Source organism: Lagopus leucura, unplaced genomic scaffold, assembly GCF_019238085.1.
Source record: "Lagopus leucura isolate 7727_CA_CO unplaced genomic scaffold, USGS_WTPT01 Super-Scaffold_760, whole genome shotgun sequence".
Classification (NCBI taxonomy): domain Eukaryota; kingdom Metazoa; phylum Chordata; class Aves; order Galliformes; family Phasianidae; genus Lagopus; species Lagopus leucura.
The window spans coordinates 6,862,626-6,877,244 of NW_024962257.1; the positions used below are offsets into that span (position 1 = coordinate 6,862,626).

The 14,619-nt window shown below is 52.4% G+C and overlaps 1 protein-coding gene across 1 annotated transcript; it reads right to left on the reverse strand.

Moving 5' to 3' along the window:
• Nucleotides 1-494: 494 nt before the first annotated feature.
• Nucleotides 495-11,696, reverse strand: SCNN1B (sodium channel epithelial 1 subunit beta). The gene is made up of 13 exons (XM_042864698.1): nucleotides 11,654-11,696; nucleotides 8,554-8,872; nucleotides 7,458-7,773; nucleotides 6,986-7,179; nucleotides 6,075-6,178; nucleotides 5,488-5,651; nucleotides 5,110-5,217; nucleotides 3,240-3,357; nucleotides 2,855-2,930; nucleotides 2,612-2,669; nucleotides 2,235-2,296; nucleotides 1,080-1,155; nucleotides 495-1,004 (listed from the first exon to the last, which is right to left on the reverse strand). Exons 2-13 carry the CDS (start codon nucleotides 8,862-8,864, stop codon nucleotides 588-590), a joined length of 2,004 nt encoding a protein of 667 aa, XP_042720632.1. The 5' UTR covers nucleotides 8,865-8,872; nucleotides 11,654-11,696; the 3' UTR covers nucleotides 495-587.
• Between the last annotated feature and the right edge of the window lie 2,923 nt (nucleotides 11,697-14,619).

The following is a 14,619-nucleotide window of genomic DNA, read 5'->3' on the forward strand; positions in this document are numbered from 1 at the left end:
CCCGCACCTGAAGCTTTATCGCATCTGGAGTATTTATCTCTGACACACATTAACTGGCATGCCCACCTGCAGGCAGCATTAACAGCTCCCGCGCAGCAAACCCAGACTACAAACAGAGCGTGCGAGGCCTCCGAGCAGCAGAGGGATGTTCTTTCCACTCTGTTTACATTAGTGTCACTTAAACGTGGAAATACCATGACCTCAAGCCAAAAGCAGCTTAGATCCTGTGATTCAGCCCTCAGTGCAGACCCCTTGGAGCACTGGGTGCTCTGTCCCCAGCCAGTGGGCTGTAGTAATTCCTGCCTACCCCATGCCTGCCTGCCACTGCCTACCAGCACTGCCTCCTTGGCCCCAGGTGCTCCCAGGAGCTCAGCACCCACTGAGCCAGAGCTGTGCACAACCACGTTGTGTTGTAGAGAAGTAACAACCCACTGCTGTGTACCAGCACCGACTCACACCAGCTCTGTGTGCTAAAGCCAGAGCACGATGCTGACTGAGATTTACTGAGGGATTTATTAGATAGAGTTTTTAGGGGAGGGGAGGAGGCGAGGGCTGCCGGCTCCTTGATTTGGGTGGAGCTCTGTTGGTCACTCAGCCCAAACTGAGGCATCCTCATGGTGCTTGGCTGCAGAACGTTGCTCCTCGCTCTCGGTGTCGCTGTCTGTGCCTGGGTTGCGAGGTGGCTGCACACGCAGTGAATCGTAGTTGGGTGGGGGGGTGCCGGGCTCGGGGGGCAGCGCCTCTCCCTGCGTCGCAGCACTGGCCTCCTCATGCTGGAAGCCCAGGTTGGTGTGAGCCTCCACCAGCTCCGACACAGTCGGTGGCACGTCTGGGTACCGTGCCCGCGCGCGCTTCTGCTTCAGGCCTTTGCACCAGCTGATGATGTTGATTATGGTGATCCACAGCGAGTCAATGATGATTTCCCCAAACTCAATGAGGCATAGCACAGAGCCCCCCATCCAGAACCCGAACTGACCTCCTAGGCTCGACAGCAGCCACACGATCTACAGATAGGAGCAGGGAGGTGATGTCATTGAGGCCGTGGCGCAGCACCGCAGCAGCACCACACAGACACTCACCGTGGTGGCAGCTGACTCCGAGATCGTCCGGTAGTTGTACTCCTGGAAGTAGATGTTCAGCTTGATGACGCCGTTCCTGTAACACACAAAGCAGGAGTTCCGAGCAAACCTGCCCTGCAGGTGTTCCACCTGCGTGCATCTTGTCTGCACGTGGGGATGAGCTGCTCCGAGCCATGCTGTAACTGCTTGCAATGCAAACTTCTGCCTGGGGCAGGGAAAGGTTAAGAAGTGCTCGCAGCCATATGCCGGGGCAGACACGGTTCTGCTCCTGAGCAAGCAACACAGGTGCAACAAGAGCCTCCTGTGGGGACTGTCTGCTTGGGTTCTCCCCACCTGCTTCAGTCAGTGCAGAGCCCTTGCTCAGTCCCTGCTGTTCATGCTCTGAGGGCATCAAGGAGCTGATGGCCTGAGTCCCAGGTAATCACTGCTCAGTGTCTGCCCTGCACTCAGCGGGTCACAGCGCACACACAGCCTGTGGGAGCCTGGGTGGTGCAGGTGGGTGTTTGCTCACCGTGCACAAGTTGAGCATCTCTTTGTTTCACTGTTTTGCTTTCAAGGCCTGGCATGAGGGCAGGACTGTGTTAGGGCTTTGTACCACCCCAGAAGGCTGTGTCGCAATGTGTGGGTTAACACGAGGCCTCCACAAGAACTGGCTTGTCAGGCAGGCTAAGCAGTGAGTGCCGTGGGAGCTGTTTGTGCACCCACTGGCCATTCCTTGTCTCCCCATAATTCAGGGCTTGGGTTATCAGTGAATAGCTCATCGGCTCCCTCGGCTGCAGTGCAGCCCCGTCCTGCTGCTGTTGGCAGAGCATACATGGGTATAAAGGGCTGAACGCAGTCATCCAGGAGCTGAACCCCAGCAGCTCAGCGCTTCAGACTGCTGCAGGCAACCGTTTGGGTATGTGTGGTTAATGTTCCTTTGGCTTTAACTGCACATTTGGGTCTGTGTCTGACCCAGCTTGCTCCAACGGGGAGCAGAGCATGTGAATGAAGCGCAGCTGAGGATCGCTTTATGTATCTTCCAGGCAAGCGCGTGCCGCAGCTTGTTCTCCCGTCTGCGTTAGCGCGTGTGCTCTGGCTGGAGGCCAAGGCTCATGTAAATCTAATGTTAACAGGCGCAGTAGAGAAGATAAAGTGGTTGTTCCTTTCTCTTACCTGTCCAGAGTCACATTTGTTGACATATCTCTTTCATAAGACAAAATATGGAAAATCCAGTCCTAGGAAAACAGAACTCGTTCAGAACCGAGCACTTGCCAGGGCAGGAGCTCAGCGAAGGAGGAAACCTGTCCTAAATAGTCCTGTTCTAACACAGCTCTGTTGCATTACAGCACGAGGAAGGGTTGCGCAAGGCGGTGCCACCGTAGCGTTTCACCCCTGGTGCCAGGCTCTGTTTGCTGGCTGAACATGAACATGTGTAATTGAGCGCCGAGGCGCAAGCTACCTGAACATTAGCTCTAAAAATACAAGGTGATTCACACGGTTACCAACAGGTGGTTATTAATGGCTGCTCCAAAACAAGAAACTGGAGTTACCTCGGAAGCCTCAGATGGCCAATCTGCCATGGAGATGGTCATCTTGTACTGTGTGTCACTGGAAAGAGGAAAGCAGAATGTGAGTACCGGGCTTCCCCTGTTGGGAGTCACTGGGACTTCAGTGCCATTCAGACAGCAGCCCCACGTGGGTTTCTGCAATTGTAAAGAGGTGAGGATTGATGGGAGATGAAATGCAGGATTCCCTCCACCGTTACAGCTGCCAGAAGTGGTTTAAGCACTTACTTGCATGTTTCCTTACAAGAGTCAATGCAAATTTGTCTGTGTCTTATACTCGATCTCAGTGATGAATAGCAATACGCTGTTTGGTGAAAACAAAAAGTCAAAGCATCGGTTTAGATAAGAACCCACTTACTGGATTACATTAATTTCCCATAAGCAGTATTTCAATATGAGCATGCTGCACAAGTTTGCTTTCTTCCCTCTAAGAGAAACTTACACAAAGCAGCAGCCAACCAAGTGCCCTCCTGCAGGCAGCACTGAGCCGAGGGCCTGAGCAGAGCAAGGACTGCAGTGCCAGCAAAAGCAGTTCAGCTGCAGGACTTGGAGTCCCTCCCTCCTCACACCCGTGCCCTGGGAGCTGTATGGTTGGTTTTGTTCGTGTCCTTACCCCAACCAGGGTTATCTTCGTTATTGCAGTAAGTTACCCCTTCTGGTAAAGGAAACATGTAGTGACCACAGCCACAGATTTCTGTCATGTGGTTCTGGAAACAGGAGCGTAGGCAAGCCTGGAAAAAGGGAGGGGAGAGCTGCTTACAAAGGGGATGTACTTTCCTGTGTTGCTTTGAGAACTGCCCTGCTCCAGGCATGCTCCTTGCTGTGGTTCTCCTGCACAGAGCAGAATGCTCTGGGGCTGTGTGTGGTCAGAAGCCAGCACTGCTGTGGGGCTGGGCTGCTGCTGTGGGGCTGGGCTGCAGCCCCTCACAGGCAGTGCTGCAACTGCAGTCGGTTATCCAGTGGGAGCTGCACTGGCAAGATGAGGTGAGTGAATTTGCCAGCCTGTTTGTAGTTGCTCTGCAATTACACTTTTCTTTATGGTGCAGTTTTACTGCTCTGGATTTTAGAACATGTTGTAGTGCCAAGTCAAATGGAGGTAATTCACCTTGCAGGCATAGAAGGAGCTAAATGCCTAATTCTGGGCACAGAAGAAACTAGTTATTGTAGGGTTCCATGGCAGCAATACAGAGCTTCCAAAATGGAATAAAAATGCCCTATTTTATCCATAGACAGACCTGTTGTCTCCAGGCTTCCTATCACATGCTAACAAAGGGCTGGTTTTCACTTTAAAGCCAAGGCTTTAGAAATATTTTGACATAAAGAGCAGGTTGTAGAAATCTGAATGATCTCATCTGGGCATCTGCTTCTCTCCTTGAAGGGAGCACAGCTGCAGCTATGCCAGGACGCCATCCAGGGCTGCAGTGCCGTCAGCTCAGCGAGGCGTGACGTTAATCAGCAGAGATCCACGTGGGATTTCTCGTGAAACAATGCACAAAGCAATAACAAAGTCTATGAGAAGATAATTGAATTTTAGAGCTTTGGCCAGGCAGAGCGCGTGGAGTGCCTGCGTGATAAGAAATCATAAGAAATGCACGTGGTTTGGTATGAAAAAGGTTTTGCTAAGGAGTCTGTTAAGGGACATGAATGATGTGGGCACAGGAGCACAGTGAGCATTTAGCAACTTCTAAGTAATAATGCAATCATTTCAAGTATTTGCTTAAATGTTACACGAGCGTCTTAGAAGGAAAGGTGAAGTGGTCCAATTGTTGAAATTATATAAAGGCAGAAATATATATATATAAAAACCTTGCTAACCAAAGCCCTTCAACCCATCTGAGATGTATCCTCAGCCATCTGTAGATAACCCCAAAATGCTTTTGTTTTCCTTACTGCGGAGTCTCACCCCTCAGAACTGCTTCTCCCTTCTGTTATAGCCAGTTACAGATTAACCAGTGCTCCATGTTTGCACTATGCTTTTATTAGGGATTCAAGGTTTACAAACACTCCAACTTTCTCATCCCAATTTTAAAGTGAAGAAAAGACAAAGCTCTGCCTTCACATCCCGCACAAAACAAGTGGCCTTCTCAGTGTGAGAAAGGACTTAATTCTCCTGAGAAGAGAACGATTAAGAGGAGCGGGAAGCAATCCCTGTGGCATTCATCCCAGTGGGGATAAACCCTTTTCCTTGCGCCGTGAGCTGCATCACAGTGAGAATGGTGGTTGTCTGCCAAAGCAGCGGTGCTAACCTCTTGATGTAAGTTTTAGTAATTGTATTATTAGATTTTCATCCTGCAACACAGCATTATTTCCACCGGATTGTTTCCAAACCTGGGGCTACTGCATGTTCAGACTCGAGTTCTGAATTACCGTGCTTCCTTTTGTGTCATTGCTGAGGTTGTGGGAACCTGGAATGCCTGGCACAAGTTCTAACTGCTTTGAGGATTTTCCCTAAAAGCCCTGTTTGATTCACAGTCACGTTTTACCTGTATGGAATAGGAAGTATTGTATTCGCTGTAGAGGTTCTTTACTGGGACGTCAGACCCGTTCATGGTGCAGTCGCTGTAGGGATAGCCCATCCGCTCCAGCTCATCCTGGAGGAAAACCCAAACAGCAAAGCTCTGAGCTATGCCCACACACACAGGAGGAGCTACGCCTTTCGGGGCTGCCGTAAGGCTTTGATAAAGCACTTTGCCAGGACAGTTACATAAAAGTCTCCATAAACTGTTCCAGCCCACAGCTAGTGTGTGCCTTGACTCTTTTGGTTTGAGCCAGTTCAGCCAAGACTTAAAACAAACTTGGTTGCGGTCCCATCAGATAACATTATTCTCAGACAATCTGCTCTAGAGGAATGCCACACATACCACTAACACACCGATGGAGGTTTCTGTCCCAGCCATCGCGTAGATGCCCTGATCCTTAAGGAATGGGAAGCTCTTCTGTTGGTGCAGCATCAGCCGTGCCCCGGCGGCAGACGACAGGTAGGGGATGTAGTCCTGCTGGCTGATATCCAGAATTAACTTCAGCCCTGTGACAGGAGGCAAAATACTCAGAACGGGAAACTGGAGCCTTTAGTTAAAAAAGAAAAAAAAACACGAGCATCTTTTCCTCTCAGAAATCTCATTTCTTGAGGGGAGAACCCAAGTCTGTCTGTCACATCACCCTTGGCAAATGCACAGAATGGAAGTGTCCCATTGAATGTTCAGCCATTCCCTCATGCTTTGGCTAGCCAAACGATACACTTCTGCTAGCTGCAGTCACACCAATTGTCTCTATGCTGTCAATTTCCCTGTTGGGGGCTTATCCCCTCTGGAAAAAGTTACTCCCTGCTATAGGGTTCTAGAGAAACGGACATCATAGATCTGTCACAGAAATTGCCACTGAGAGACAGAACAGTTCCCAGCACTTCTGTTCCTTTAACTCCTCCTGCTTCAGTGCAGCTCTCTCTTACCAAACTCGGCTCCTGGGTTGGAAGAATTCAAAGCCTCTTTGTCCATGCCCCAGTTAAAGATGTAGCAGTTACCGTGGTCTGGGTGATAGATTTGGGTGAAATTCCTGGAAGAATCATATGCATCAAACTGTGACTCAGGGATAACTAAAGGGTTATAAAATGCTGCATCTGGTGAGGCTGGATTTGGGCAGCTAGGTCTGGGATTTGCTTTAAATTGCTTCATTTGTTCAACACTTGCATAGAAATTTCAGCTGACTTAATTTCAATCAATCTGCTGTTGAAAAGAAGAAAAGCCAGGTACTGGCATGAGCTGAAGCACAGCTGGTGAAGATAACGATTTGTCGTAATGGAAAAGAATACTCTGTCATGCACATGAGACCAAAAAATACTGGCTTGCTCTGAGCTCTGGTAACAGGCTTCGGCTGGTGTTACACCTCACTCTTTGACAATAGCTCTCTGTTGTCTTCTGTGCAGAGGTGGCATTGCTGGCAGGGCTCCGTGCAGCCTGGGCTGCTGCTGTGCACCCATGTTTATCAAAACTGTGTGTAAATTTGGCACTCCCAAGAAACAGAGATGGATAAAATGCATCTCTCAGAGCTTCGTGTAAAAAGAGAAAGTAAAACCGAGGTCTGTGCTGACCCAGTGCCTGGCAGCTGATTATTGCTAAATACCTCAGGAAGCCCTCATGGGTGCTAGTAAGTCACAAGCCAAACAGCCCACCCAAAACTAAAACTCAGGCCATGCTATCCCCTAATATTGTTTCAGCCAGGATCATGTCCGAGAACTGCCATTAGACTTAAGGAGCAGAGGAGATCTTTCCATTAACCGATACATAAAAAGGCTGTTGTGCCTTTGGAGTCCTACACCATCCCCATTTGCCAGGAAGAGCAGGATGCTCAGCGTTCACCTACTTGTAGTTGCAAGGTTCGGCCCCGTAGAGACACGCCAGGATCATGTCTTCTGCCTGGTAGCCCATCCTAATCCTTTCCTGCAGCGGCACTTTGGACAGGATGCTGGTGGACTGCAGGATGTACCACTCGGTCACCGCCTGCGCTGCGCTGGTGAAGTTCCTGTAGGTGCAGTTGTTGGAGCCCTGGTGGCTGCACTGGAGACACACACGGTCAGGTCTCCCCGTTCCCCCCAGGGCACACCCTGCTCCGTGCCACCCCATCCACTGTCCTCATGAGAGCAAAAAGCACGGCCAGGGAAGCTGTGGAAGCAGCGATCTCAGCTGGGTGTGCTCAGCAGGCACTTCCCTGGGACATTTCTCTGTTGGACAGGTGCTCCATTGGCCCCAGCAGTTACCAACACATGCTTACAGTGATCATCACATAGGGGCTTAGAAATACTTTCAGCTACATGCTTTCAGCAGCACGCCCTTACCAGCTTCACCGCCAGCTTGTACTTCTTCTCTTCCGACGTCGCGTTGGTGGGGGCAGGAGGAGCAGCAGTTTGGTTCCCTGCGGCGCTTTGGTTGGTCTCGAAGATCTCCACGATGACTGGGTTGTCCTTGTCCTGCTCATCAATGAGCACCAGTGGGATCTGGTTCCAGAGCTCCAAGTCCAGCCCCTCAGTGGTGTTGCTGCCGTTCAGCGGCAGGGGCGAAATGGGGTCCCCATGTGTGGGCTGCAGGATCCTCTCTAGTGCCGCCTCGATGAGTTTGTCCAGCTCCTTCAGCAGGGGCTTCACCTCTGAGTACCTGCAGGGACACAGGGGGAGGGCGGGCAGTGCACGGCAGCCCCCTCACCAGGACTCCGTGCTGCAGATGTGCTGCACAGCAGCAGGATGCACCGACAGTCAGAGGCACTGGGACCCCGTGCTGCCAACCTTGTTGTGCTCACACGGAACTGCACAGCTGTATTGCAGTGATTTGCTAGAGTTTACACAAAACACTAATTGCAAGGAGAAAGGAAAAACCAACAGATCCCTGTGTGTTGGTCACGAGCATCTCACCTTGCACGACTCTATTGTATGGGTATAAATCTGAAGCGGCTCTACTGAAGATCTCCTTTGAAATCACAGCTGAATTATATTACTGTAGCTCATGGCAGATACCGCTGTTTAACTAGCTCTTAATAGCTGAGTGTGTGTGATAAGAGAGATGTTCATAGCGGGGAAAAAGAAAGGAATTGTGGGGAGAGATCACGAGACTGATTTGGATTGTGACAAGTTAGTTGAACTTCAAGTTTTCTCTGAGCCAGGGAAAGTTTACAAGGAGGCAATAACCATTATTAGATTAACTGATACGGTAATGAGAACAGACAAACCCGCGGGTACACAAACCCTTCCCTGGATCCGAGCCAATGGTTTTTATACTGTGCTCGTTTGTTTGCTTTTCAGTGCCACTCCGTGAGTCGAAGGACCATTTTCACCGATGCTCCTACTGTCATATCTGAGCCAGGAACAGACTCACAGATCTTCTGCCAGCAACACAACTGAGCGCGCTAATGTGGGGTGAGCTGGAGGAAGGACAGCTTACTTGAAGGGGTTGGCATTGCAGACTGTGACTGCTGGGAACTTCATGGTCTTAAAGCCGATAGAGAGCGATGAGGTGACGTCGTAAGAGAGGTAGGTGTTGATGAGGATTCCCCACTGCCAGAAGACCAAGGAGGCGAAGAGCAGCGTTAGGAAGAACCACATGACTTTCTTCTTTGGCCCCTCCTTGATGATGCGCTTGGGGCCGTGCGTGTTGGTGTTGTCGCAGTACCAGACCAGCAGCTCCTTGTAGGTGTAGCCAGGGCCCTTCTGGAGGCGGTGCAGGGCCCGGACGAAATATTTCTTCAGATTCATCCTGGTATCTGCAAGCAGGAAAATGAGGTCAGAGCAGCTGCTGGGAGACGCAGGGCTTGCATCGCTGCATGCTGACATGGCTGTGGGTCACAGCCCTGGGGGATGTGGGGCAGCCCACGGGAGCTGCATACATGCTGCAGTGGAGCTGGACTTGGTGTTCAGCTCCCATGGGGCTCAATGGAGTTTTTCTTAAATGGATGAGAAAGTATTTAGGTGTACAAGAACAGCAGGGGGTGGGGGGAGAGGATTTAGAAAGGGCAGACTCTTTCCCAAGACCAAGAATGCTGCTCAGTGTGTGCTGCCCGCCAGAGGAAGAACAATAGATGTGTTTTTTTTTTCCACCAAATTCCTTTGTCTTTAAGATAATATCGGTATGTTTCGACCGCTCATGTGAGGGATGCTGCATATTTTACATTCATATTGTGAGTAAATAGAACATTTTGTGCTATTTCTGAGGCGAGAATCTGTGTTACTAAATCTTAATATCCTGGGGCAGGATTTCAAAACAGTCGGCTACCTGGAGGATTCCTCAGCCTTCAGCTGTGGGAGAACAGAACCAGCGATAAATGTTGTGCCCATCACAGCATCCTGAGCTAATAAAGCACTATTTCCATTGAGGCATGAACCTGCGGCATGAGGTACAGAGCAAATGCTGCACTTTTGTATCTGAAAAAAGTCACTGCTGCCAGGCTTGAGCCTGCCTGCCCCTTTGCTCAGTTCTACAGGAGTCGTGCACACATTCAGTCTCCATCTTGAGTTAATTTCTGTTTAACTGCTAACTTTGAGAGTGCCGTTACTGGCTACTGACAGCAATGGGAAGGCAAAGCAGCTTCACATGGAGTTTAATGAGGGTTTAAGGATCAGGAGCCTCCCAGCTTGCTTCATCTGCTCAGCAGCCATAAAAACACTGCACTGAAGAATGGCATTGTCACTTTTTAAAGTTACATTCATAGAATCATAAAATGGCTTGGGTTGCAAGGTACATCAGAGATCATCCATTTCCAACCCATAGGCAGGGTTGCCAACCCATAAAGCAGGCAGCAGCTCAGGCTGCCCAGTGCCCATCCATGGCCGTGGGCACCTGCAGGGATGGGGCACAACAGTGCCATGGCCTGAGTGCCCTCTGAGTAAAAAAGCCCCTGACATCTGATCTCAGGGGGCACTGCCACTGCCTTCACCTCCCTGTGGCCACAATCCCAGCACCATCCCAATGAAACTCCACATCTGATGTGAGATCAGGCTCCCACGTTACGAAATGACAGTGTTAGTCAGTTTACTAGTAGACAGTTTAGCTCGCTCTTGGCTCTTTCCAGGGCATTCACCATTTACAGGAAATAAAGACATCAGCAAAACTCAGCGCGCTGCTGGAAACTGTAGGGTGATACCGGGGCTGTAAAATCACCCTAGCAGCGCCTAGCCCTGATACTGCAATTACTGCACACTTTCTCTGCTGAGGCATACTGCAGTCACCGTTCTCTGCTCACACACCGTGTTCTCCAGGGCTGGAGGAGCAGCAGCCGGCAGCAGGAAGCTGGCCGTGTCCTCCTGGAGAGGGCAGTGATGCTCTCCAATGATGCTTTTGCAGCTTATGGAGAAGGTTTCTAACCCCCACAGCATGCCCGGTGGGGTTGGTTTTGCCCTGCTCTGGCCCTGCAACAATGCAGCAACTACCAGCTCCCGCCTGCTATGTGCCTCTCAACCTTTGCTGAATGTGCGTGGTGCCGAGGAGCAGCTCCAGGCAGAGGCGCAAAGCACCACCTGGCTCCCTACAGTGGATTCAGTGCCCCATCCATCCCACCTCTCCCTGTCCCTCCACTTCCCACAGCATCACTGTCTCCAGGGACGGTGAGAAACCTCACTCCTCGCACGGCAGCACAGTCATATTGCTGAGAGTCGTCTCCGCAGCTTGGGCACCGAGCAACGTGGATCTCACGGTGCAGAGGGGCAGAGCCCCCGGCAGCTTCCCACAGGCCCGGAACGGGAGCGTCCCCAAAGGCAGCGGACAGAGGAACGCCCAGAGAGCTGCGGTCTACTTCCATCCCTCTTATCGTGGAGATTAAGGTATGAAAGCCGAGTGTAAACAGAGGGTAAATCAGAACGGCTGCACCCAGCAGCACAGCGCATCCAAAGCGCCGCTGGCACCCGGAGCAGCGCTGCTGTCAGAGCGTGTCGGGGCCGGTGACTGCGAGTCAGCCCGGGAGCTCACCCTGAGGAGCTCCGTGACTGAGTGAGCGTTTCCCATCCCACAAAAAAATGTCAACAAAGAACTACGCTTAAATATTATTTTCTCTCTCTATGAGCAACGCTACACCTGCCGGGATGGTAACCCACGGCCTTAGCTGTGAGAGGCAGAACAGCACTGGGTAAAGGTTACAGTTCGGGAGGTTCACAGACGCCCGGAGCTCCGCACCGCTCGGCTCTGAACACCGGCAGAACGCTCTTGGCCTTTCCTACTCCCTCCGATCACCCCCAAGCAATTTCTCACGAACGCTTTAGCAGCCGGCGTTGGGGACGGGCGGCCCCGCACAGCTCTCCTCTCCCGGCTCCGCACGGCTCTGCCCGGCTCCGCGCGCTGCGGGGCAGCCACGCAGGAACAGCCCCCCACGCACCCCCCTGCTCCCACCGGGGCTCCTCCGAGCCGCCGCCGCCTCCCCCGCACCCCGCGCCCGCCGGACGCCGTCAGAAGCCGCGGGACGGAGCTCGGAGCGTGGCAAAGGAGCGGACGGGATGACGATACGCGGCGCGCAGCCGGCCCGGCGCTTCCCATCCCCGCCGCCCCCTGCCCGTACCTGCTCCGCCGCGCTGCGCCCCGATGCCGCCGGGCCCCGCGGCGCTCCGCCCCTCCTCCCGCCCCCCGCCCCGCACGGCATCCGGAGCCGCCCAGCGCCGCCGCCCGCGCTCCTCCCGGAGCTGCTCCCCGCGTCCCGGCCCCGCGCCTCCCCCGCTGCAGGCACCTCCCGCCGCGTGTTTCCCGACGGGAAAGCGACGGAGCCCCATTGGAAGGAGGCCCGCACCGGGGCCTGTTGGGCTGCGCTGTTAGCGCAGAGCCGTGCCCACCCGGAGCTGCCCGGGCAGTTCCGAACGGCTCGATATTTGTTGTCAAAAATCGGTTACGGTTGTTTTTTTTTTTTTTTCCCCCCCCCCATTTTTTTTTTTTTTTTTTTTTTTTTTTTTTTTTTTTCCTGGAGGCCCTTTGGCAGCTGTGTTTAGGAGCAGGACGCTGCTGGTCACGCTTTTCCGCGGGTGTTTTGCGCACCGCCGCCTTCATGTGCGAACTATGGGGAGTGTTGATGCTGAAACAGAAGGCAGCGGAGGGGCACGGCGGTGGCCGTCTCCTGTCGGGACGAGCGACCTCCGCCTCGGTGGCACGACAGCAAAGCCGCGCTGCCGCGGTGTGGGGATAACGCCCGGAGCATCCCGAGCAGGGACCGGGAGCGAGGCACCCTTAGAACCATAAATCACCTCTCACCGTTGTAAAATACGGTTGCTCCTTGCTAGGAAAAGTAACCATAGCTCTGTGTTCGATCAGAACTTGGTCAGACCTTCCCAAATGTCCCCATGTTTGCTGTTTGGGAACAAAAGGGATTTTTATTTCTAAATTGCACAAGAACACCTCCTGCCGTGAGGTCAGACGTGGAATGCAGGATCGTATTTAAGCAGTGTTTTCAGGTGAAGCCAGAACGAACAGGTTTGGTAGTGAACACCAGCATTCACCTGGCCTATAACATCCATCTTGTCAAAATAATCGCCCTTCTATTGCTGCTGATCTCCCCACAAAACAACATCTGCTAGCAGCACTGGCAGCCCTTATGCTGAGCACAGAGCAGGCTGTGTTTGTTCCATGGTTTGAACACAGTCAGTGATGGAGGTGACCTTGAGTTTTGCTCAGCCTGCTGTTGTGTCTCCCGCTTGCTTCCCAAGAAAGTTTACTTCATAAGCAGAAACCTGCTGCTAAAAACACAGCTGGGAGGCAGGCGGCAGTGCCCCCACGCCATGGCATTGTGCTCCTGCTCTGTGTGGCAGGGCGTGATGCACTGCTGGTGGCTGCTAAACACAGCTGGGAAATGGGATCCGGGGACAATCCGTGCTGGAAGCATCAGCTGGCCTTGGCTGTGTCTGGGAAGGTGAAAATGTTGCAATGATAATGGTATAAAGAAGATTGCAAAGGGTCTGGGGTGGCTTCTAGGTTGAGGTAGGAATAAAGAAGTGCAGAGCTGCTCTCACCAGAGCTTAAATTGGAGCATCTGGGATGGTTCCACATGAAAGGGAACCCCCCCAAGGTGAGACCCATCTCAGCCACGGACAAGGCACAAAACTCTGTAACTGCCTCCACGTCATGCTGTGCTGCTCCTGGCTGAGCGCTGCCCTGCACAGGGGGTGGTGCAACTCCATAGGGTTCCCTGGTTCTACTGTGCCCATAGTGCCCATAGTGCCACCTCTGGGGCCATTGGATGGGGTCACAGCGCTGCACCCCGGCTACACTAACCTCCCACTGTGACCTCTGGCAAGGGGATGGGAAAGCAACCAGGGAATGCTGCAGGTGCTGTGGTTTGTTACTGTGCATTTGTTTGAGTGGCCCCAGGCTGCACACACCCCCCAGCTTGGCACAGCGCCGCCAGTGCTCGGCACAGGGGCTGCTTGGGGGCAGCAGACAGGAGCTGCGGGTTGCTGTGCAACATTGCTCAATTCTGCATTGGTCACTTCCAGCCATGTGCCTATGGGACCAGGGAGGCAGCACTGCCCGCACTGCCCTCGTGTCCCTTGCTGACCCGCAGAAATGGCATCCCCTGTTCCTATACGTTGTGCAAAGAGGCTAATTCAGCACTTTAATTGCTGCTTTATGAGGTGCCCTTTCAGAAACAACGCCATTACTAAACAAAATCAGACAGCAAGTAATTTAGTTTCATCCTGTAAAGTTGCAGTCAAAAGATACTGAGCATCCAACCTGCCGAGCTGTTACACGGGCAATCACTGCATATAAAACCTTTTAACTAATCTCTGTTTGCGTTACAAAGATCAGGCAGTAAAATGGAGCCTGGTGAGGTTTACAGCCAGATCGCTGCCCGTGGGGCTGGCCGGCTGTCCCAATGCACCGTGCAGTGCTGCACCGAGGGGCAGGAGGGTGGCAATGGGAGGGGAGGTGCTGTGATGGGGCAGAGAGGTGATGGGGAGATGGGGCAATGGGTTGATAAGGTGATGGGGCACTGGGGTCACTGCTAGGGCTGCTGGAGTGTGGTTTCCGTGCACACCCTTTCCATGCACAGCCCCTGGTTTGGGGAGCTCCAACCACGCTGTTTGATTCAGAACGTGAGAGGGGGCAAACCTTATTTCAGCTGCAGACTGATCGGTGAATGAACCTCAACCCACGGCTGCACACATCTTTGTGCCTTAAAACTCAGACAAGGATTTGTCATGGGTGGCGATGTGATGGGGAATTAGCTGCACCAATTTGCTTTTCCTGCCATAAAACTTCAGCAGAAAAATTAACTTGGTCGCGACTGCGTGGCGCAGCTGAGGTACAGCCCATAATACTATGCTATCGAGGGGGAGTGCTGCGGAGGGCCCCAGGGCACTGCTTTATGATCTCTTCCCATGCTCTGGGGACAATATGTAAAATATTTTGTGACCAATGAACTTTTATAACGAGAAGGAGACCGAGGGATGATTGCTCGCCGCAATTATCTCAAGGAACTCGTTGTACCTTTCAGGATTGATTATGTAAACTTGGGTGAGAAGGTCTTAAAATATAACAGAG